Raw genomic sequence first — 25,963 nt, 5'->3', positions numbered from 1 at the left:
TGCATTGCCTTTCCATTTGCCTCTTTCCATTATCAATGAATTGGCTGAAAATATTTTATGAGAGTAGAAATGATGCAATCCCCAAATTGACAGTGGCTCTTTAATCTCTAAAGGGCCAAATGGTCAGTCTTTTTGTTCAGATGCAATTCATTTAAAAGCACAATAATTAAATCTTCCTCCATATGCTAAGATCTAAAGACATCAAAGCAGAGTGAGATCAATGCAATCTCAGACGTGGCCTTGAGATCCGGACCACAAGTGGGTGTGGCCAGAGATTGGTGAAATTGATTAATCTGCAATGACAGTCCTTCAACCCTTAAGACATGAGTGTTATTGGCGCAATTGATGATCTTACATGGTAGGATGTTTGTGTAACGGTTTTTACATCGATTCAGTGGAAGATCTGCAGCAAAGTGTGGGATATCCAGTCCAATCAATTTCAACTCCTGTAAAGGACAGAGAACGGATTTGAGAGTTCCATACGTGGTGTGAATTGGATTATTGTTCACACTGGTTTATTGCTCACAAGCCCTTTGCTATATGACATTGCAGTAGCTCCCTTTAGAGGTGGAATGTACTCCACCCCACTATCATCAACTTGCTTTGGCCAATGATCTTAGATAGAAATCAAGTCCGCTCAGAAGCTTTCAATGCACTTGCTTGTTTGGTTTGCCCTCTTGTGTGCCTGCCATCTGCCCTGAAAAAGACATGCCCAGGGAAGCTGCTAGTCCGAGAATGAGGAGGCACATAGGGCAGACCTGACTCTGACCCATAGCCTGAAGCAGAACTGCCCCAGCTGTTCCACAGACCCATGAGTGAGAAAAGTAAATGTTATTGTAGAGATTTTGAGGTTGTTTCTTATACAGCATTATTGTGGTAATAGCTATCTAATACAACACATAAATACCTTGGATAACTTAGTGGTCATTTGGAGAAGTAAGAACTATATGTACAACACTCAGGGTATGAAGTATTTGAAAATAAAAATGCTTTTCAGATTTTTGGAGGAATAGAGTAACTTAAGTTTATGCAATTTGTATAAATATTTCCTATTCTCTGAAGAAATCTAGGTTTTTTTTTTTTTTCTTGTAGGCAATGAGCCTTAGAGAAAGTAGTAAAAAATAGTGAGGAATGAGTAGGGAACAATCTCCGTGTTACAAAGTATGGGATTAACAGTCACTAAATATCTGGTAATGAAACATCAAACATAAAGATGGATCTGTAGTTGTTGGGGAAAATCCTTCACTGAGAATAAGAACATCCAAATGTCTGCCTGCGTATATTGGTACTCTTATAAACCTCATTTCAGAAGGTGAACTGATGGGAAATTTTTATATAAATAACTGTCACACTTCAAAAATGGTATGTTATGGGGAAAGGGGGATTTCTAAGTTGCTATGCCATGTGTCTTACAGGAAACAGGGGGATTACGGTCAGGCCACCTGTATTTCTTGGAGGCATCATTCACATTGTGGTCTATAGGAACAGTGTTCACTGGAGTTGTACAATGCACAACCAATGCAGTGGATCTAGTTATATTCCTATACAAATGTTAGAGGAATGTTAGTAAACAGTGTACATAACTGTGTATAAGTGGGATTACCCACATAGTGTGCATCTTTCTATAAGACTACTGAGGCAAAAATCACTTGTTATAAATTTTATTTACATTTATAGAATGTTAATATTGAGCACAAGTTTTACTCTTCATAATTCCTCCCAATTATTACTTCAAGGAATCAAAGCTGGAGGAATACTTCCCTAGGAGAAGAATTTCGGAAAGTTTTTTAACACTGTTGAAGAGAATTGGAGCCATTTGACCACGTTCTAGGATTGAATACGGATATCTGTTTCATGCCCTTTGTGTCTTTATTCAAGTGCTCTTCGCAAAGCACATGCTTTATTAATCAAGTTATTGGGTCTTCTGATGCTTTTAAATGGAAGATCCTTGGTGGCAAATTACCTTGTGCTTAATGACATTGGGTTGCCTGACTGTAGCCAACATGGATGAACCAACAAAAATTGCCCAGATTTCTCTCTTCCTTTGATTCCTAATCTCTTTTGGCTTTTCAAGATGACAATATCTGAAGTTCTTTGGACTAAGTTGATGTCAGTTTTATATACAAACTATGTTACATTTGATTTTCAACTCACAAAATTGGTTTTTTTCCATCTCAGGCACTTACTTGCCAAATATATTTAGGCAGATGCTTCCCATTGTTATTTTACAACTGAGTGTTCCATTTTAAAGGGTATTCAAAGGTTGACTATATTTTTCTTGTAAGAAGCAACTTATTTTTAGTAAATTTCAACTAAATCAGTGTGATGTTTAGGTTAGTTCCTTTTGGTAGTTATAAGTTTATTTAAATGATGCTTCCATTGCTTAAATTATTTCAGAAATCTACCTCCTTTACAAAATGCCTGCATAGATATTTTTTCAAAATATCTCACATATTCTGACATGCCACTTATAAACTGTATGTTCTTGGAAGGGTAGTTAAGCTCTTTTAAACTTTGCTTTAATTACCTGTAAGATAAGGCTAGTAATTTCTCCACACCTTCCTTTTTTATAGTGATTATCAAATGGAATAATTTAACTCAACAAATACTAATACAGCACTATTGATGATCATTGTGAAATACTTTTGTGATGATTCTTTGTTTTGCTTTGCCTGGCTCCATAATTTCTTCCTCCTTTGCCATTTATGCCAGCAGACCAACAACTCTTCCCCCAATTCTCTTGCTTTGGGGACAGACTGATAAGCCATGGGAAAAGGCCTCAGATACAAAAGGAATGGTGGAAACAGATTGAGGCTGAGCGTTTGAGCACATGTGGAAGCTGACTAACTGACAGAACTTTAATTGTGGAAGCTGACTAACTGACAGAACTTTAATTGTGTGTTGCCTTCCTGCTGTAAATACTCTAAGTTGATAAGAGAGGTTTAATTGGCTGAACACTGTAAGTGGAAGTTGCCAAAGTTGAATTGCAGCAAAGTGGGAACTGCATGTAAACACAGTATGCTTTGCAGCCTTTGTAATTTAGCCTGTCACTAAGTGGAAAATAAAATATTAAGTTTCCAGTTCAGCAGCTTTGAAGTTATTTTCTTTCCAACCATATGGAAATTCCACTGGCTTAAATCTTTATGAAGACAAACTATGGAGTGATGGACCTGAAACCCACATAAATCATTTCTGAATTTTCTTTTGTCAGTTTTGTTTCTAAATATAATTTATCACCCTTTTCTTCTAGGCTATACAGTCATCTGTAGTGGGTTGAATGGTGATCCCCAAAAAGATACATCTACCTCCTAACCCCCAGAACCTGTGAGTGTGATCTAATTTGGAGAAAGTGTCTTTGCAGTTGCAATTAAGTTAGAGAACATGAGATGAGATCATCCTGGAGAAGAGGAAAAGGCATGTAAAGATGGAGACAGATCAGAGTTATGCAGCTGCAAGCCAAGGAATTGCTGTGGCCAACAGAAGCTGAAAGAGGCAAAGAAAAATTCTTCCCTAGAGTCTTCAGGGGGAGTGTGGCCCTGCTGACACCTTGATTTTGGAATTCTGGCTCTGCAATTGTGAGAATACGTTTCTGTTGTTTTAAACCACGACCATTGTGGTAATTTGTTATGGCAGCCATAGGAACTAATACGGTCACCCAAACCCAGTAGCAGGCTACGTTTTGTTGGCTGTGTTTGAAGCATACAGGTCTTGGAAAGCAAAGCACAAGCATATACATTACATTAGTTGGCTTGGGCTGCCATAACAAAACACCATAGAGTGATAGTTTAAACAGTAGAGATTTATGTCTCACAGTTCTGGAGGCTGGGAAGTCCAAGATCAAGATGGCAACAAGGTAGATTTCATTCTTAGGCATCTTGTCTTGGCTGATCCTGAGACAGTCAGGTGGGAGGGTGTCCTTGGAGAAATTCCAACTAGCCTGCTCACAGAGGTGGAGCCTCGGGAAGTTCACCGTGTTTGCAGTGGGGAAGGAGCCTGGCCTCTCCTCTTCCTGTGTGGAACCTGAGATTCAAGCTGCCAGTGGGAAGCGCTCTAGCAGGGACTCCAGCCTAGTGAGAGTCCCTGTTTCTCCCTTTTCTTCCTTTTCACCGAATAAAACCCTGTTTTACTCACCCTCCAAATTGCCTGTGAACCTAAATTTTCATGGCTGTGGGATGGACAAGGACCTCATCTTTAGCTGAACTAAGGAAAAGTCCTGCAACAATCCTACCATGAAGTCCTCACCCTCATGAGCTTATCTAATCCTAATTACTTAGCAAGGGCTCCATCTCCAAATACCATTGCATTGGGGGTTAGGGATTAAACATAGGAATTTTGGGGGGCCACAGATATTCAGCCCATAACCTGCAACATCATCTTCTGAGGAGAGCACAATCTGTATTCTGGTCTTAGGGTTTGTAACAATGTCAGCAGGTGAGAGTTTGCTTTCGGTGTTTGCTTTGGGATAGGGTGGACATTACGTCTTGAAACCCAAGCATAACTATTATTGTTTCTGAATTGCATGATTATAAAAAATCCAACAAGTCATTTTCCAGTAAACATATTATTTTAGTTGTGAGTGACAAAAACATAGCTCAAACTAGTTTAGACTAAAGGAAAGGGGGTTTATTCAAACAATACTAAGATTACTAGATTACGTGTCCATAAGGGGTGGAAAAAGTGAGGAGAAAGAAAGTGCCAGTGGTGTTGACAGAAGAGGTTCCATCTATAGCAAGTAAAAGCTACTACCAGAAATCAAAGGTCACCTCTTGTGAACTGCATGGCCAGTTCTGTAGTTTTGTTTTGATCTTTGCAGCCACATGTCTGAACAGAGATGGTGAGGGCCTTTACTAGTATCCTGATCAAACACTAAGTACAGACATTAATAGCAGAATGAGCAATATGTGATATGTCTTCTGGGCTCTCACATTTCAGCTATAAAGTCTGGTTCTTCAAAATCTTTCCCATGTGAAATGTAAAAAATGAGGAACCTATTTTAATCCCTGGGTCCCAAGACTTTTAAAGGAATGGTGTATATTTTTATCAGAAGGATAATCAATCTTTCTAGCAGATTTAAAATCAGATTCAGAGTAAAAAAGAAATTTATTCAGTAAACACAAATTAGTAACTCATATAGCTTCATGTATGACTTATGGCTGTATTGGTAGTATCTATAAATCCAGACATTAGTTTCAATTTGCAAAATGCTTATAAATGATGTGATTTCTCAATGTGAATGTGATATTTCAATGTCAGCATCAAAATGAATACAAATACTAGGCATTAATATAAACAGAACAAGTACAAGTTCAGCTACTGGAATTATCTAGACCAAGGTGATTCGGCCATCTCATACCCTCTTGAATTCTCATTAGAGTTAGAAACATTTTTTTCCTTAAGTCTCAATTAGCTATCAATGTATTTCAAAAAAATGTGAGGGCTGCCATGTGAAAGGTTCAGCATACATCCTGAAATCAGGCATGGGAGCACACTACTTCTATGAAAATTGATGAGGAAACCCTGACGCTGACCCTGAGGATGTAGGGGGCAGAATGGGACTGAGGACTGGTAATATCTGAAGTCTGTCAAATGAAGAAGGAAGTAAATTGGACCAGTGGGCCACTGCTTGAGCAAATGTTAGTCCAAAACATACAGTCTAAGCCTGTGACTTAAAACAGAGCCCTAGAGAGTAAGTTGTATTTTCCTACCAGAATATGTAAATAATGTCAGGACTTACCACCCAATTAATTACATATATGACCAATAATGTTCTAAGAATAGAAATGTATGAAGAGAGCATCATAATAAATAACAATATTAAAGACTTTAAAATCGTGGTGTAATGGTTAATTTTATACGTCAACTTGACTAGGCTATAGTGTCCAGTTGCTTGGCCAAACACCAGTCTGCTGCTGTGAAGGTGTTTTTCTCATATGTGATTAACATTTACGTAAGTAGAGTTTGAGGAAGGCTGATTATACTACGTAATGTGGCTGGGCCTCATCCAGTCAGTTTGAAGGCCTGATGAGAAGAGACAGGTCCTACAAGGAGGGAGGAATTCTGCCTCCCCATTGCCTTCAAACTCAAAACTGCAAACTCAGCTTTTCCTTGGATCTCCAGCCTGCCAGCCTGCCCTTCAGGTTTCAGACTTGTCAGCCTCCATAACCTCAAAAGCCAATACCTTAAAATAGATCTCTCTGTATATACATCATATTTGTTCTATATAAACATCCCATTGGTTTCTCTGGAGAACCCATGACTAATACACATGGGTTATAAAGCTTGATTGTAGCCTCATCCCATATTTAACCCATGTTTCTCAATCAAACACTTTCGGCCTAGGACAATTCTCTATTGTGCGGGAATGTCCCACTCATTGAAGAGCATTTAACGCCTCGTCCCTCTTCCATAAAATACTGTTAGCATCCTCCTCCTAAGCTATTATAACAACCAAAAACAGTCCCACACATTTTCAAATTTCATCTGGGGGCTGACTGGTACTTGTCCAGTTGAGAACCATTGATCTAGTTCAACTCACCCATTTTATACATAAAGAAACTAAGGTGATGAGAAAATGTACTTTAAAAAAAAGCAGAACATGATTATTTTTTAAATACACAACTTCTGTACAAACTCCAAATAAAACCCCAATGTAAAAAAATGAGAAAAAAATGGTATTTCATTTTCAGCCCTTAACAAAATGTTAACCTCTTTAATCATAAATCAGCTGTTAGAAATCAGTAACAAAATGATGAAGATTATAAGGTACATGAAAATAAAAGAAACAGAGGAAAATGAAATAACACAAATGACTAATAGTGCTATATGAAGATGATGTAGCTTAACGTTAACAGATGAGAAAGCAATTTCTTTGTAATATTACATTATCAATGATTACAAATGTTGATATCTACTCTTTGTATAGTTTTAGGAAGTACATACTATACTATACTGTTTGTATAGTTTTGGGAACACTGGGAAAACTTACTCCACTTATGGGAAATTTACTCAAAATGCAGATTTTGTATATGCTTTGCCTGGGCAGTTTCAATCCATAAGAATTATTCCAACAAAGTAGTTGGATAAATTGAAACTTATACATGAGCATGTTCACTACATAAAAAATCTGTAGCTAATACATCATCCGCCCCCAAGCCCACCCCAAACTCATTATATATCAATTGGTTAAGAAAAAAACATATTTTTTAGAATATTAATTAGTAGCAACACTGTAGTGAGGATTCAGGATTTTAGATTCCTAGTTTAGCACATTTCTTATAAATCCTATGAAGTCAGGCTAAATGTATTCATTTATCCATTGAATGAATAAAAGCCCTCAGCGTATTATAAATTGAACATTTAGCACATAAAATTTATAATTCTGCTTTTCATATTTTTGTGATATCTAAAGATAGCATGCTAATCGCTTATGGTTTGGTTCTCCCAATACCCTCTCTTTATTGGGAGATAATGCCCTTCTTAGGTTTTGCTACTTGAGCCACATGGTTCCATTTAGAGATTCTGTGCATCTGCCCTCTCTGGCTGTGATTGGTTTGAATGGGCACCATGACACAGGCTCGTCCATCAAAATCCTCCCCTGTTAATTTTCAAACTACAAACAAGAAAGACAGACAATAATTCCCTTTGGAAACCATGGAGACAAAAGGCTGTGGTGCTCAAGGGTTGTTGTTGGCTGCTTTTCACTATGAAAAAGAGGTTGGGCTGGGCATCGTGGCTCACGGCTGTAATCCCAGCACTTTGGGAGGCTGAGGCAGCTAGATCACAAGGTAAGGAGTTCGAGACCAGACTGGTCAATATGGTGAAACCCTGTCTCTACTAAAAATACAAAAGTTAGCCGGGCATGGTGGTGGGCACCTGTAGTCCCAGCTACTCAGGAGGCTGAGGCAGGAGAATCACTTGAACCTGGGAGGCGGAGGTTGCAGTGAGCCAAGATCGCGCCACTGCTCTCTAGCCTGGGCAACAGAGTGAGACTCTGTCTCAAAAAACCAAACAAAACAAAACAAAAGTGACAGAAAAAGAGGTTGTTTGTTGTTTCACTGAACACAAACATCTGCCCTCTCTGGCTGCGTTTCTCTTTGTTCAGTGAAACAAAGTGAAACCAAAACAGAGAGAGAAGCAGAAATGAGAAATAGAGGGGCCCCTGGCTCCAGTCATCCCTGAAACTGTGCTGCTTCCCTGAACGTAGTCTAGCTACTCAACCTTTTCTTTGATTGTATGAGATACCTTAGTATCCTTTGAATAAACCCCCTTTCCTTTAGTCTAAACAAGTTTGAGCTATGTTTTTGTCACTCACAACTAAAAGAATATGTTTACTGGAAAATGACTTGTTGAATTTTTTTCATGCAATTCAGAAACAGTAATAGTTATGCTTGGGTTTCAAGACATAAACTGTGAGTTGCCAGCAGAGGTTATGATCCAGCTGTGCCACCAAGGGCATGCCATCTTGAAGGAATTAAGAAAATGTGGCTTTAATAAGGTAAAAGTGTAGCTATACCATAATTTCTATCATCGTTAGAATCATCTAGCTATTTATTTTTTCAGAGTTTTGCCTCACGTTTGCTTAGAAAAAAAGTCCTCCTTTCCTTGATATACTTTCTGAAATGCCATCCTCCTCATTCATTTCCAATTCAAATTGAATTTCTTTGAGTATAGCATTTGGTGTAGCATCTATAATATCCTATGCACCTGGATACAATGGATAAGTGAGCAGGCTCTGTGTGGAATTTTTCAGGACACAGGTGGTAGTTAGCGGTCTTTGTATTTGGTAATGTATAAGATTCTTCTCATCCTCAAATTCCCCATTAGTGTCTCCACACCAGGACCACTGATGCTTTTTGCAGACTAAAGCTGTCCTTGGCTGATAAGTGGAAAGGAGAAATGATTTTAAAAACTGAAGAAAAAGCAGCTACCTTAACAGAAAAGAGCACTTAAAAGGCTTTATGAAAAAAAAAAACTACAGAATTTAGAAACATCACTTTATCTTCCCCTTTTCCCTGAATCACTGACCACTCAAGCCATGCTATAGAAACCTGAAGGATGGGGGGCCATTTAGACTGTGTTATGAGCTATAAAATACGTAGAAAGAAAAAGTGAGAACTAATTATCTTCCCCCACACTGCTGAGATATTAGACTCACTCACTTCCATCTCTTCTGACATATGGTTTTAGATCCAAAGAAATATGTGTCCTTCGGAAAAAAAGAGATGTTGTCAATTTTTTTCTTAACACAAATCATGTGTAACTTTATCTCCCCAATTTGTCCAAGGAAAGAAAATAAAACTGCACGTAAGTTATTAAGTAGAATGCCAGGAGTCCTATAGCTTGAAAAGCCCTGCTCCAGGATGTTATGTGCCCAGGACACAAAGGGGGTCAGTTTTATCCACTATCCGCCACTACTGTGGCCTAAGAAGCATGAGAAACACTACAAATCCCCTGAAAGGGAAATTCCGTCTCAGGCTTCATGCCTCAGCTTGCATTTTTCTTCTTGTACTCTCGATTTCCCTGGTTTTCAATGATGGCTTCTACTATACCCATGTTTGCTCACCTGAGTACCTGCACCTATTCTCTTCTTCCCCTCATCTCATTTGTGCCACCTGAGGCCTTGCCTACTAAGCAAGGATTGACAACCCTTGCTCTAAATCAGCAGATCAGCAGCCCCCAGGCCAATACCCTTTTTGTTACGCACTGCCAGTGAGCAGGGACATGATCCCAACACAAACCCCCCAATTCCCAGGCCCTTTCCATTACAGAAGGTAGAAAATGCCTTAACCAACTCACCTCAAACTGAAGAGAAAATTTATAGTCAGAGTCTTTGGCCATATCCTTAATATAGGCATCAAAGTCATCCAGTTGAACCGGGCTTTGCCAAACACAAAGAAATATACATACATTTTAAAATTCTTGTTGATAGGTATTATATATTGTTTAACATCATACTTCTTAATCTTCTTGGAGAAAATAGAAGTTTTACTTCTCTAAGGTTAGCACTCACTTTTTTTTTTTGATTCAAGTTACCAATCCTTAATATATTGCAATTGAAAAGAAGGGCATATATATCCAGCTTCCTTGATAGGAGAAATCTCTAGATTTCCACTTGGCTCTTACTGTAGCAGTACAGTAGTATATATATGCATACTCATATACACACACCCCCATCTGTGTTGCTTCTAAAAAACTCTGGCATATGGAAAATAACAAAGGAATGGATTCCAAAGACCTGTTTGAGTTATGGTTTTGCTTTATCGACTGTGTTATCCTAGAGATCGCCTAACTCTTCAGAGTCAATGTTCTCATCCATAAAATACAGTAGTTACAGCTACAGGGTTGACATACAGTACATAAAGAACTTTGTAAGTTTCAACAGCTTTACAAGTATTAGGAATTGTGTTGCTAGCTACAGTCTCCCCAAAGCAGAGGCAGGATCAGTGGGATGAAACTTTTGTCCAGAAAGCTCCCAGGGTCTCACTGGAGTGAGTTATCTTTAGAGGCTTGCATATCTATAAAAGTATGGAAATGGCTCAGAGGTTCAATCAAGTAACACATCTGAGCTATGTTTCTGCATCCACAGCAGAAATTCTCACTTTTTTTTTGAGAATAAGAATCAAGTTTTATCTCCTGTAGTTTTCTGTAGCTGCTTATCTCCTCTAGAGCCTACCTAAACCAATTTGCTCTCTAAAGTAGCTCTCTGCTTCTGCAGAATTCCACATTCTGTCATCTAACTCAAGCCTTTCCACTTTGGCAGGGTCTTTATAGTTGACCCTTCCCTTGGTCTTGTGGTGTGTTACTCAGCTTATATCATCTAACTGTGGTCTTTTTTGTTTTGTTTTGTTTTGAGACAGAGTCTCACTCTGTCACCCAGACTGGAGTGTAGTGGCACTATTTCGGCTCACTGCAACTTCTGCCTCCTAGGTTCAAGCGATTCTCCTGCCTCAGCCTCCCAAGTAGCTGGGACTACAGGCAGGTGCCACCACACCTGGCTAATTTTTGTATTTTTAGTAGAGATTTGGTTTCACCATGTTGTCCAAGGTGGTCTTGAACTCCTGACCTCAAGTGATCCACCTGCCTCGGCCTCCCAAAGTGATGGGATTACAGGTATAAGCCACTGCGCCTGGCCTAACTGTGGTCTTATGTCCAATTAGAAAATACATAGTATTTAATAATGCTCATTTAAAGTTGTTGATCAGCTAATCTGATGAATTCATTTATGTTAACATTTTAGTAAATTTTAGAGGGCATTATATCTTCCAGAGAATACCTTTAAACTTAAATGTTTTTACTGAATAACAATAACTCATTTATAAAACATGCTACACTTCATAAATATTCACATGCATCATATTGCTTAATCGATCCCTGAGGTAGGAATAGACAACATTAGCTCCATACTCCAGCTGAGAGAGCCACGGCTAAGAGAGTTAAATGAGTAGCCCAGCATCACATGTCTGCTAAGCAGTAGAATTCTCACTGGAATCCAGGGAGAGTAAGTACTGGTTCAAAGCTTTTCCGACTTCAGACTTGTTATCCTTCCAAAAGAATGGGCTAAAGTTGGGACTCCTCTCCTGGAATGAACCCCCTTAGAACTGCACTCTCTGGCTGGTGTCTTTGGGCAGTGTATCGACCTTAAAGTTGGATTTAACAACTCTAGCTTTCATCTTGTTACTAGGAAAATGGGCACATGTATACAGAAGGCAAACCAGACAAAGTATTAATGGGTTAAAAGAAGTAAAAGCAAGAAGCAGAGGGAAAAGAGAGAGAGAGGAAGGAATAGCAAACAGAAGAATGGACATAAGGGAGAAGGAGAATGACAAGGAGAAGAAAAAGAGAGCTGGAAGGGAGTAGAGACCAAAAGGACAAATATCTACAGAGGAAAAAGAAAAAGAGGAGGTGATGGAAAGGAAGGATGGAATGAAGACAAGTGGAGATAGAAAATGGGAACCAGGGGATACAGTAGTGGTGGGGCATTTGGAGGGAAAGAGAAATGGTAGAGAAGGCAAATAAAAAGGTGAGAGGAAAGCCTTTCAAGAAATGTCTTCTAGAGAAGGAGAGAGGAGTCAAAGGAAAATGAGAGGGGGGTAGGTGGAAGCCGAATTGATGTGAGTTTTTTTTTGCTTGTGGGTATGTTCTACCACTCCTAATCTCTACCCTATCTTTTGTCTGGGTCTTGCTTCTCCTTCTTTTCTTTGCCTGAGTCATGGGAGGAGCAAGCCTTGACAGTCTCTCCTTTTCGTCCAAGGACACTATCTTCTAAATGCTCTAGTCTCTGCCTCTTTAGCTCACCTGCCAACCCAACCAATAGTTTTTGGTAACAAAGTCTTTCTGTTTCTGTGAAATCATCCCTCCCAGGTGATGGTACCCTCTCCTCTATTCAGTCTGGTCTTATCTCTCCTACATCAGTTGGTATAAGCCAGTGGAATGTATGCTGGTTTGAAATTGACTTAGAGGCTGGACACGGTGCCTCATGCCTATAATCCCAGCACTTTGGGAGGTTGAGGAGGGTGGATCACATGAGGTCAGGAGTTCGAGACCAGTCTGACCAATATAGTGAAATTTCGTCTCTACTAAAAATACAAAAATCAGCCAGGCATGGTGGCGTGTGCCTGTAGTATCAGCTACTGGGGAGGCTGAGGCAGGAGAATCACTTGAACCTGGGAGACAGAGGTTGCAGTGAGCCAAGATTGTGCCACTGCACTCCAGCCTGGGTGACAGAGCGAGACTTCATCTCCAAAAAATAAAATAAAATAAATTTAAAAATAAAAATAAAAAATGAAATTGACTTAGAAAAAATTATTCTGTTTTCACATATGCCATAAAATTATATGCCACTCAAGACTAACTAGAAACATTTTTACATCAACTTTTCTTTTGGATTATGTCATGGATTACTCATGATTTCTTTCCATAAGCATAGATGCCACAGACCTGGCTAATTTCCTTCTTGTACTAATTCACCAATGTTCTATCCAGGCAGGAATCAAGATCAAACTCTATATAAAGGAAAGTTCCACTCTTCATATGTAGAATTATAACTAAGAAAAGGCATGAGGTAATAATCTAATAGGCTTTTGAAATCAACTGGCGGTTAATTTTCACTTACCGCAATAGTAATTCTTCTCATTTAATGGTTTAATAGATAAGGAAAACCACAGGCTAGATTAATTATCTTTTCTATTTATTATACAGGTTTCTTGAGAAAGCATTATCAAAGTATCTATTATAACATCAAATAGAGTAAAAGCCTTTTCCTGCAATAAACACAGAATTTCAAAATACTAAAAGGATTTTTGAAACCCTTTGATGTAGTTAAATATTAGATTTTCATATACTGTATTTAGAATACCATACTTCCTCCTCCAAGACTTTAAAAATTACTAACGATCCACTCTCTCAGATTTGATATGATAAACATTGTCCTTATTTCTGATGTGATTTCTGTGATACACTTTTCTAGTGGCCACTGCCACTCAGGCATAAACGACCAGTACATTATTGTGCTTAGCTATTGTAATATGCATTTGCCTCTTTCTTAAGCATCCCTTCTCTTTGAAGACAAACAATCTTTAATTGGAACGTTAAGATTATTATAACAAACATCCTTTTAAATGACATAGTAAGAAAAACTTACTTTGTCAGTTTCCTCTTCTTTAAACCATTTTTACTCCTGATAATTAAAAAAGAAAAGACAAATTTATCTGGGCAGAAGAATTGATTAACATAATAATTAAACTTGAACAGCTTTAAATAATTACATCAGGTACCTCAGTTTTATGTAATTTTCATTAAACACATATCAGGTTTGTTTAATTACTTTTCCTTACATGAGAAGATAATAATAATTTCAGATTCATTTTTTAAAACTCTACTAGATTGCGTGAACATATCTGCACTTTATACTTCCCACTTGCCAAAAACTGAGTTCTAGAAATGAAATTTCTAACTGCTGTTGATTAAGTTGCTAAAGCAGTTTGTAAATATATAGAAGTATCTATCTACCACCTGAACACTCCAATTTCTACAGGCAGGAAGGAAGAATGGGGGAATAAATGGAGAACTAATAAAGAGACGGTGGAATGTTGTTTTCTTAATTAAAGACTAAAATAACATTTTCTGACATTTTTCTTTGGGGATGTGAAAGTGTGCTGTCAGTGTGGACATGTACCTTGTATAATTCTACTATGGCTTTGTTTTTATTCCATCTTGAACTAATTTTTAAGCTATCTGAAGAACTGGACCTATTACCTGCTTGCTCTTCATCATTACTAGTCTATAAGCTCAAACACAGGAAATGCTAATGCATGCTTTAGTTAGTTACATTTGTTTAGGAGATAATTAAGGTAATGATTTTCACCCAACCAGGTAAGCTAACTTACCTAAGTTAGCTAAGGCTAACGGTATCTATTGAAGCACTTTGTGATTGTATTCTTATTGTTGTCTATAAATAGTAAATACTGAAACATGATTGACTGTACAAGTGATGTTACAGCAAACTTTTTTGCAAGTAATTTTCAGAGGTCTTTACATAATTTTGATAGAAGCACCCAACTTTTCAGAAAATAAACAGTCTATAGTAAATAACCAGTTGTAATCTTAGTACTTTAATGTGTCCAAATATTTATTTATATTTAAAATTATGAATGTTTGGATATCTCCACTTCCTGAAAGCTTTTAGCAGGACGAAGCACTACTTTGTGCTTTCACAGCACTTTGCAAACGGAGAGTTTCTCACATTGTGTGATTGTTAGTTGCAGGTACACACCTTGCTACACTCACTATAGCTTCCCCCCAGGGCTGAGCATAGTTAATGAAACACCTAGTGGGTGGTCAATAAATGCTTATTCAATTGAACTGAAACAAAATAATCTCTGCCATGTTACCCTCAGAATTTCACCTAATGATTCCTTTAACAACTGAATACTAGACTTGGGCTTGTGATGTTCTGATTGAAAAGATGGGACTTGTGGATGAAGAGAAAGTAATGCAGGTCAAGAAATGTAGGAACACATCCATGAAGGCAAGTGGTGTTTGTGGTTTTCAGGTAGTTTTAATTTCTTCCCACTTCTAAGTGAAAACAATCCATTCAATGGTTCTTGTTCTATTTTTTCTCCCTCATCCTCTTTGTCTTCCACACTTGAGATTTAGAGGGAAAAATCAGTCCAGTTTTTACTCTGCCTCTCCCTGATCCCCTCAAAAAACACTGTCATGTTGGACATAGCTGTATCTTATAGGCATTTGGGAACCTAAAGGATTATTTATTGATCGTGTTTTTTATTCAGCCCCGTGATGGTAATTTGGTTAGTTTTAGGAGTTCCACATTTACTTCTTGTAGTAAGAGCCAATTACTTCAGTGCTTTCGGAAAGCAGAATGTCAGCGGAGATGACTAACAGCTCTGGTAAAGTCAGGAGGCTGCCAACACATTTTGTGATCAGGAGTGAACAAAAAAATGCTTTCCTATCCAAACAGGCTTTAAAGGAAACTAGGAAGTAACAAATGTATGTAAGAGGGTAACACTGAATAAATTCAGTGCTGAAATATTAAGCTGCTACTACTCGGCAGCTGCGTAGAAACTTGATTCATGGAGGAGAGACACATTTTTTTCTTTCCATCTCATTCATTATTGAATGAACTTTCAATATAATGTATAATTCCACTACATGTTTTGTATGACATATTATCATATACTTATTGGCATAAGTAATCATGATTTGTATACAATTTTCATTGTTCTATTTAGATCTTGCTGATTCCAAGGAGTTTCTGTATCCTAAGGCTGTGGAACATGACAGGATTGAATTATGAAACTCCACAGCAACACTGATAAAATGTTCCTACATTTTCAATTGCTGTGCTAATTCCGAGACTAAAACCAGGGGAAAGTTCACACAAATTAAGGCTTTGCTAGCAATTTTAACTTAAGCACATTCTGGAAAGAGCCAATATGTGCACATGTTACAGTGACGATTTTGTGTGACATGTAGGGTTCGCCTTTTCATTGCAAAAGATTTTCCAAATCAATAAATAACCCCCATCAGACATACCTACAGCATATATGCATAGAGGACTGTGCACTTTTAATTTTTTCTCTTTCACTTATATTAGGTAAGGTTCAAAATCCTAATGACTTCAAAAAGTTAAGATACATTCTGCATAAATTAGCCATGGTTATGACAGTCTTGGAAAGCCATCCATACTGCAATTCATTCCGAAAAAGCAATAGCAAGGACATGAGATTTATAATAGTTAAAACAAGACAAAACAAAACTCTAAAAGTCTCCAATTTTGTAAGTGCTGCTTACTCTTTGATGAGCTAAGCAGAAACCATCCCCAAATCTTAAAAAGGACTTTAGGATATTATATCATTCTTCAAATAGAACGTGCAATCATCAGGAATAAAGCTGAGCATTTTCAACTAAATGCCACTTCTTGCTTAAAATGCAAACTGCCTAGGATTGAAAACAAGCAGATAAATACCTGAGTACAGCATGAGGGTCATTATGGCAGTTAAAAAAAAAAAGATTTAACACTGAATCTAGATATAGCTAGTTCAACTTAGATGATTTCTTTCAATAGGAAACATACTCTTAAGTTCTGAAAGTCAGAAATCCTTGCAGAACACAATCCTGAGACCAACCTAACTGGGTACTGGTGCTCCACACTGATTCTGCTACCACCCCAGGAAAAGATTCGAGCAACACTATGAGAGAGAGAAAGAGTTTTTTGATTTCCACACAAACCACTAGTGGCATCAGATGGGTTTTAGAAAATCAACAGGAACATATATTTCCAAGAAACCGACAGTTTAGAAAGGAAGTTGGACAGTGTGTTAGGCAGTGTGCGTCTGGGGAGATGGCTCTTGTTATTTGCAGCTGTTGTTCACAGGGTAGGTGAAATATGAAGACAAACACATCATTAGGAGGATTAAAAATGACTCTTTAGCCAATGAAAGCAGGGGAAAATAACCACAAGTTATTAGATGAAGCAAACAGGGAATTGGAGTGGTTGTGTGAGTAGAAGCTGTATTTCCACGAGCGGGGAGCATGAATTTCACTTCTTTTGTATCTGGCATTGTACAAAAGGGCTGAGAACATAGTTTATATCCAGTATGTTTTTACTAGTTGATATGTGTGAAATTTACTGAAGTGACAGAAAGCATGCAGCTCTATGTTTTACCTTCTCTTCTCAACTGGAGACAACCATTTACAGTTTCAAGGTGATTCTTCTAAAAATTACTGAAGGGTATTTTCTCCCCATAAGTTGGGCCTCGTGCTATTTGATTGGTACTAGAAATAGCAGACCTTGTGAGGGTTGCTGAAATTTGAACATATGTTCATCAATGAGGCCTATTAAGGAATACATGCTTACTTGCACAGGCCTACCTTACAGAAGCTTAAAAACGCACTGTGGAAAATGAGAAAGTCTCAGAGAATTAAGCAAGGAAATGATATAAGCATCTTTCTTTCATTTTATTTGCAATCTGGGATACTTTATGGGTATTTGCTGTCAGTATTTTAATGGTAGGCACACTATTTGAGGATAATTAGTAGATGTTCAGTTAAAAGTAAATGTATATTTTGAAGGTTGAAATGGAATTTATGTATGCTATTCATACCTGAAAACTATTTGATGCCAAATACTGAAAATACGGAGTTGACTGTGCTGAAGCCCTATACTAAAAACTGTAACAATGAACTTAGAATAACAGTGAATGGGTCCTCAGCATCTAGCACATTCCTCTGATTTTATTACCTACACATCATGTCTACTTTGTTTCAAAAGCTTTCCTCTAGTCTCTTTTTTTAAAAGAAGATATGAATTCTGGAATTAACAATCTCTATTTTGAGGAAATCCTTTTTTATGTTCCTTCCAGTGCAACTTGAAATCCTAAATTCTGCCAGCTGTATTTATTCTGTCCTTGGAGGAGCTGGAGAACATTTGGTCAATTGTCTTTTTGAATAAATAAATGCTCCAGATTGCTTTTCATACCCGCACCACCACCCCATAAGCTATTTTTTTTCCAGTCTATGAGATATTTTTATTGTTTTCTTCTGAGACCTTTTCAAGTTGTCCACGTTTATGGATCTGTCTGTACATAATTTAGTACCTAAACACTAGGTATTAATATTTAAGGACAATGATTTTCTTGTCAGTTCCCTGGGAAACTGCTACCTTTTATCTTATAGCACAGGAGAAGAAAGAGTTCTTAATTCTTTAGTCTCAGAATTCAAGGTTACTGTTATTATTACATATTAAAAAGTCAAAAGGAACACTTCAAGATTTGATTATTAAAATGATCTAGAAGTTAAGAAAATAAGAAATTAAAGGAGTCTGCTCTTTACAGAGGAAAGAATCGATTTCAGAGAGACCTGAGTTTGGAACCTGGATTCTGTACATAGTGGAATGTGCTACTAAGACAGTTAATCTCCGTAAGCCCCTATTTCCACATTTCTAAAATGGGACTAGTAATACTCTCTGCAGGATTGTGGGGGAAAATTAAATAAGATAATCATACAAAGAGGCTTGCATATAGTCAGCTGTTTAATAGTCACTGAGTTAGCATTATTATAAAAACAAGGAGGCCTCAGATACAGAGGATTGTATAGACTCTGATTTCTCCATCTTAATGCATTTCTACCTTCTTGGAAATTTGGAGCTCTCTAATGGATGAAGATGATAATGGAAAATGGAAAGCATTATTTGCAAAGATGAGAGGCCAATGGGTTGACTCAATGAAGAAACAAATAACTAGTACTAAATGGGAAAAAACGCTTGCCAACAACATCACGGAAAAAAATTTAACGGAAAACCTTATAGTTAATATCTTTGTACCGGTAACTGCTTTAATTCACTTCCATACATGATTAATAACTTTAGATGTTACTGAACATACAAAATAGTTAAAAAGAAACTTTCCTTTTTGTTTACTTCTTGAAAGCTAACTTTTAAAGAGTTTGTGTTAAACAGTAAAAAAAAATCACTTACCAAGGATTAATATAAAATGCCAAAAGATAATCAGTCCAAAGACATGAGGGTAGCAGGGTTAAGAAAGCAAATATACTCCTACGCCTGTGTGCATTAATAGACAACAGATGGAAAGATGAAAAAGTTGCAAGAGTTAGTAATATAAACTGTGAATAGATATCAGTAAATTACCTATTGGGATTAATTAATATGACAAGCACCTTAATTACAATTAAATATTAATCCACTCTGTGAAATATAAATGTGCGGGCTTAAATGCTACAATATTGACAAAATCAGTTTTTATTCACACATGACCTTATTGTAATCAGATATATTTATTTCAACTTACTTTGTGTTAATTAGTCTGCTACCAGGTGATTACATTTTGCATTCAGTTAAATGAAGCACTTAAATGCCTCATTAGTTATCTTGAAGCTTATTCTTGGATATTATTCTTCCTATGCTTAAGCCTATTTTAAGAAACCTCTGTAACATCATTTGACAGCTAAACAGCAGCTTGTGTGAGAAAATAAAAATGGTCAGTTTACATATACTGATTCCAGTGAAGACTAAGCTTTTAAGAGACATTCTTAATAAAGCTGCACTACTAAGTGTGACTTTCTGTATTGTTTTTAATTTACGATAAAATTTATAAATATAACTCTTAAAACAGAGGTATGGATGATACTAGGATATCATTCATTCAAGATAAGTAGCTCATCAACTACTTAGCCTGTGACCTCACTGATATTCAGCTAAGTAGGAGCAAAATAGTTTAGCTTCACTTCAATTCTAATTCAGACTGTTGGTTTAAATGCCTGGTTTCAGATATTCAAACCACTTGTCAAATAGAACACCCATTAATATAGATTTAAAAAATATCCTGTGACTGCATCTATAGTTAATCTGAGAATTAGGGGGAAAAATACTGTCACCTTGTCACTTCAGTTATTACAAATCTTCACTGAGATATCTATTCTCAGTCAGCTAGAAAATGCTAGAGTCGGCAAAACTGTCTTTGTGAAGAGCTGCAAAATGTGCTTGATTTTATAGAAAGATCCTGAAGTGAATTATTTTTTGCTTCAGCTCTCCCATGACTGGTCTCCCATAAATTCCATGAATTGTGACCGGCTGTGAAGTTAGTTAATATCTATCTCTCATGAGTCACAAGTATTAAATACATATAATTGGATTGGTTCCTAGATGGGCCACTCATCACTGGTCTCCCATAGGGCCTCCCAAGGGTGAACCAGGCATGAAACAAGTATCAGTGAGTCAACCTCTTAATTTTGGAAAGGGTGCTAATATATTTGAACAAACCTAGTAACGTTTCCTAACTTTTCACCATCAAGGGTTGGTGGATTTCTTTTTCTTCACAGTTGGGTTGTTTTTTAACAGCAAAATTCTACTCGTGTTAAAATTTTTAAATGGCACAACATATTGTCTTATTAAAAGAAATCTGGTTTCAACTAGATTTTCAACTAGAGTGAGTATCAGCTACACTGAGGGAAGTAAAATTTATATCCTAAATAAAGTTCTCCCTCCCTCATTGATTCTGTAAAATTTCTAGTCTCCCATGTGTATTTCTTTAAGATTAACCATTTTAGGGAGTTAGTAAACAGAAAGAAATAACTGAACAATGATTAATATGACATATATTCATTTACGTATACTTTGCATAGTTTCTTGCAAAAGAAACAAACTAGACCATGTAAGTAGTACATGTTAGCTTCATGTTAAATGTTTACTTAATTAGTACTTTTGTTGGGCATTGATTGAACTGGATAGGATTGTTAATCTTCATCTATCATTGTCAGGTATAATGTCAACCAATTTAATTTCTTGACAATGCTCTTTAAAATTCGAACACTTCCTCCTTCCGGGTCCTTAATACTCAAGCATAAAGAAAAATGAAGCCATGTTTTCTTATGAAACTTCACTGGCTTTGATATTTATTTATCTGTAAGCTTGAGAACTGAATACTGGGCTGTACAACTTTTTAACAGAAGTGGTGGCTCTTATTGCCTCAGGCACTGAAATGTGAGTTTAAAATGGAGATGCTGGGTGGGCATGGGGGCTCAGGCCCGTAATCCCAGCACTTTGGGAGGCTGAGGTGGGAGGATCACTTCAGCCCAGGAGTTCGAGACCAGCCTGGGCAATATAGTGAGACCTCATCTCTACAAATATCTAAAAATTAGCCAGATTTGGTGGTGCGTGCCTGTAGTCCCAGCTACTCGGGAGGCTGAGGTGGAAAGATTACTTGAGCCCAGGAGGCAGAGATTGCAGTGAGTTGAGATCAACCTGCACTCCAGCCCGGGTGACCAAAGAGGGAGATTCTGTCTCCTCAAAAAATACAAAACAATAAAAAATAAAATAAAATAAAATATAAAATAAAATGGAGAAGCTGATCTGTCGCAAGCTGCTTCATTGGAATCTCTTCTCGTGCCTTTAGCCACCACTTGTTCAGTGGGGCTGCTGCATTTAAGCCCTTTTTCAGCACAGATATGGGCTCCTGCATGTGCACCACTGTTTCAGTCCCTTGTTTAATATTGTAAATACAGAGCAGACCATGATGTTTTCCCTACTTCAGAACTGCACTGAGCTTATATAAACCATTATATTCTGTGAAGATCTAGCCATTGAAAGTCTACCATCACCGAAATTACAAAAGGATAATCAGACAAAACTATCCCCAAAGGATAGTAAAATCGACTTTGGAGCACACACAGCATAGTTAAACTATGTAGAAGCTTGTTCCAAAACAATACTCACCAGTTGTATGGAAGCTTTCCATCCCTCTCTAAGGATGCAAAATTGACAAATGTACCCGCTCCACACTCCCTGTTTTAAAGGAACCACAAAATCAAGGTTAGTGCTTGACAAAGCATTCTTACGTTGACCTAAAAGTAAAGAGAGTCTTTACTAGCTTATCATCACAGCATTAAATTAAAAAAAAAAAAAGAAGCTAGGCCAGGCGCGGTGGCTCACGCTTGTAATCCCAGTACTTTGGGAGGCTGAGGTGGGTGGATCACCTGAGGTCAGGAGTTTTGCCAACATAGCGAAACCATGTCTCAGCTAAAACTACAAAAATTAGCTAGGCGTGGTGGCACGTGCCTGTAATCCCAGCTACTCGGGAGGCTGAGGCAGGAGAATTGCTTGAACCTGGGAGACGGAGGTTGTGGTGAGCAGAGATCGCGCCACCGCACTCTAGCCTGGGTGACAGAGCAAGACTCCGTCTCAAAAAGAAAAAGAAAAAAATAAAACAAAATAAAAGAAGCTAATAGAAGTTCCATATGTTCCCTTTTGGCATACAATGCAAAACAGAAAGCTAAAACGAAAATAAATAATCTTTTGCAAGGTTGCAAATCAAATTATTTGAGGCCAAAAGAATTCACTTCACAATCCTTTCCAAAGGGCATTCATGATTCTAAAAGAAATATTTGAACTATTTGGGGTATCATATTTATTTATTTTTTTACAAAGCCTTTAATAGTAACATAGAAACTCTCCTAGATGAACTGAGCATTTTCCATCTTTAGCAAAAATTCTTTGTAGGGTTTTGTTTATGGCATTTTGATTTCCTCCCTACAATGATAGTGGATCAAGTGGATTGTTTACTTCCTCCAAAATCTTTCTCTTATATTGTGATGCCCGTATTATTCATCACTGGAGATTAGAATAAAAGAGTGGAACGTATTGAAATAGGCAAGCTTCTGGCGTGCCTACTGTCCGGAATGTGGCCTATTAATCTGCTAGTAAAAACACTGTTGAAGTTTTTTTTTTTTTCCAGAAGTAGAGAAAAAGTAAACATATTCTCATGTCTTCTCTACCTTTTGGCTAATTTCATGCATGAATAACAGCTCATTGGGGCTCATGTATCTCATTTTTTCTTTACATGGAATTAATGGATTTAATATTCAGAACTGAAGCAGAGATTTTAACATTACTGGCACAATGTGCTAATTACTTGAATTATCTACCTGTTCTTATTAAGGTGTTCCAAGAACAATTTTCTTCTTTTGAAAAATACACTAATATAATATCATAGTGTATTATAATTTACACATCGTTAATGAATTTTCCTATGTCAGTTTCCTATATATGGGATTTATTTTACCTCTAACTCAAGGGTTTTAATCTGGAGTTCCAAAGATAGAATTTAGGACTCCATGAACATATGTGGGAAGAGGGTACATATTTATTTTCACAACCTGTGACTAAACCTAGCAGTCCTTTCTATCATTAAAGTAGGTACCAAACCATCATAATATCCACATGGGTGATTTGCTAACAATAGAGATTACATATTTTTTAATAATAGACTTGCTGCAGATATCTTGAAATATTGGTCATATTCATCACCATGATGAAATTGTTAGACTATTACATATTGACATTGAATATACTAATTAAAAAGCATACAACACATTTGCTTTTTAAATATTATGATTATCATATTTCAATATAGTTGTATAATCCTATGTATTTTATTTTAGGCACAGAAAATGGAAGCATGATTCTTAGAAGAGTTCGCCAGAGTGCCAAAAAGATCATGGCATGAAAAATGATGAGAATCTCTGCTTTAATAAGTAGCTGAAAGAATCAGAACCACCTCTCCTAAATATCTTTGGTATGTACCACAAAAAATGCTCAGAAATACCACTACTTGCATTACTACATCTATTACCACCTCCTCCACCATTACTATTATGAGCTAACATTTACTGCACGCTTCCTATGAGTTGAGTATTACGCTATGTTACTACTGCGTTAATGCTCCTAAGTATCCACTAATATAGGGGCAATTATCATCTCTTCTGCATACACATTGTTCCCCTAGGTTCCAGGCCACCACACTCCCTTAGTTGTCCTTATACTTCACTGGCTGCCTCTTTGTCAGTCGCTTACTGTTATCTTCTTTTCTCCCTGAAAACCTTAACATTGGTTGTTCCAGTGATTAATGCAGGGCCTTCTTTTACATTTACTCCCTGAATTTCATCCAGTCTAAAGCCCTAACGCAATTTATATGTTAACAACTCTCAATTTTTTTTTTCCTGAGACGGAGTTTCACTCAGTCGTCGCCCAGGCTGGAGTGCAGTGGCACGATCTCAGCTCACTGCAACCTCCGCCCCCCAAGTCCAAGCGATTCTTCTGCCTCAGTCTCCTGAGTAGCTGGGATTACAGGCACGCGCCACCACGCCTGGCTAATTTTTTGTATTTTTAGTAGAGACGGGGTTTCACCATGTTGGCCAGGCTGGTCTCAAACTCCTGATCTCAAGTGAGCTGCCTGCCTCCCAAAGTGCTGGCATTACAAGCGTGAGCCACTGTGCAGAACCAACAACTCTCAAATTTATATCTTCAACCAAAAATTCTCTTTCAAACATTAGACTTTTATGTCCAGGTGGCTACTCTGCACCTGCACTTGCAAGTTATCTCAAACAACATTTCTGTGATGGTTAATACTGAGGGTCAACTTGATTGGATTGAAGGATACACAGTATTGATCCTGGGTGTGTCTGTGAAGGTGTTGCCAAAGGAGATTAACATTTGAGTCAGTGGGCTGGGAAAGGCAGACCCACCCTTAATTGGGTGGGCACAATCTAACCAGCTGCCAGTGAATATAAAGCAGGCAGAAAAACGTGAAAAGGAGAGACTGGCCTCGCCTCCCAGCCTACATCTTTCTCCTGTGGCGGATGCTTCCTGCCCTTCAACATTGGACTCCAAGTTCTTCAGTTTTGAGATTCAGACTGGCTCTCCTTTCTCCTCAAGCTTGCAGACAGCCTACTGTGGGGCCTCGTGATCATGGAAGTTAATACTTAATAAACTCCCATATACCTATATCTATATATAATATATAATAGGAGATATATATATATATACACACACACTATATCTATATATAATATCTAATAGGATATATATATACTATGTCCTATTAGTTTTGTCCCTCTAGAGAACTCTGACTAATACAATTTCCAAAACTGAAGTCTTGATGTTCCCCCAACTCTGACCTGGAATCCTCTCTCAGTTGATGGCAGCTCCACCCTTTCAAGTGCTTGGGCCAAAAACCTGGAGTTAGCCTCAACTCTTTTTTTTGTTTGTTTGTTTGTTTTTTGAGATGGAGTTTCGCTCTTGTTGCCCAGGCTGGGGTGCAATGGCGCAATGTTGGCTCACCGCAACCTCTGCCTCCTGTCTCAGCCTCCCGAGTAGCTGGGATTACAGGCATGTGCCACCACGCCCAGCTAATTTTGTATTTTCAGTAGAGACAGGGTTTCTTCATGTTTGTCAGGCTGGTCTCGAACTCCCAACTTCAGGTGATCCACCTGGCTCAGCCTCCCAAAGTGCTGGGATTATAGCCTCAACTCCTTTTCTCATTTCCATTCCATATCAACTTATTAGCAAATCCTGTTGCTCCTATTTTCAAAATATGTCCAGAATCTGATGGCTTCTCTCTGCCTTCAGTGTTGCTACTCTGGACTGAACTATTAGCATCTCTTGCCTGGATTCCTAGCTACCACAGTTGATATGCCTGTCTCTGTCCTTGCCTCAATACAGCCTGTTTTCTACATAAAAGTCAAAATGAAAGTGTTAAATCTAAGTCAGATGCTGTTAATCTTCTGCTCCAGAGCCTGCAATGCCTGCTCATTTTACTGAGTAAAAGCCAAAGTCCTTCCAAAGGCATACGAAGCCCTGTATAACTTGACATCTCCTTCTACTCTTGTCTTCCTCCGCTTTAGTCACAACAGACCCTCTGCTACACTTTGAACATCCCAGTGATGCTCCTACCCCAGGGCCTTTACACCAGCTGTTCTTGCCACTGGGCACACTCTTCCCACAGATAACACAGGCTACCTCCCTCATGTGCTTCAAGTCTCTGCTCCAATGCCACTATTTCAGTGAAGCCTACCCACCTCCTAGGACCCCTATCCCCACACTGGTACTGCTTATCTCCCTTACTTGGCCTTGTTTCCTTTCCTTATCACCTGCTAA

The 25,963-nt window shown here is 37.9% G+C and overlaps 1 protein-coding gene across 2 annotated transcripts in view; it reads right to left on the bottom strand.

The window, feature by feature from the left end:
* Positions 1-25,963, bottom strand: part of PTPRO (protein tyrosine phosphatase receptor type O) — a 265,422-nt gene that overhangs the window by 18,073 nt on the left and 221,386 nt on the right. Inside the window, exons 16-20 of one of the 2 annotated variants that reach the window (XM_016923013.4) lie at positions 21,746-21,814; positions 18,992-19,075; positions 13,640-13,675; positions 9,796-9,877; positions 356-446 (exon numbers count right to left, since the gene is read on the bottom strand). In XM_016923013.4, coding sequence (XP_016778502.3) covers positions 356-446; positions 9,796-9,877; positions 13,640-13,675; positions 18,992-19,075; positions 21,746-21,814 — 362 coding nt within the window. The remainder of the gene's footprint in view (positions 1-355; positions 447-9,795; positions 9,878-13,639; positions 13,676-18,991; positions 19,076-21,745; positions 21,815-25,963) is intronic. The other variant, XM_016923014.4, reaches the window with a different exon arrangement.

The sequence above is a fragment of the Pan troglodytes genome, chromosome 10 (assembly GCF_028858775.2).
Source record: "Pan troglodytes isolate AG18354 chromosome 10, NHGRI_mPanTro3-v2.0_pri, whole genome shotgun sequence".
Taxonomy (NCBI): Eukaryota; Metazoa; Chordata; class Mammalia; order Primates; family Hominidae; genus Pan; species Pan troglodytes.
Note: the sequence above shows the minus strand (reverse complement) of the source record. Positions and strands in the feature narration are given on the sequence as shown.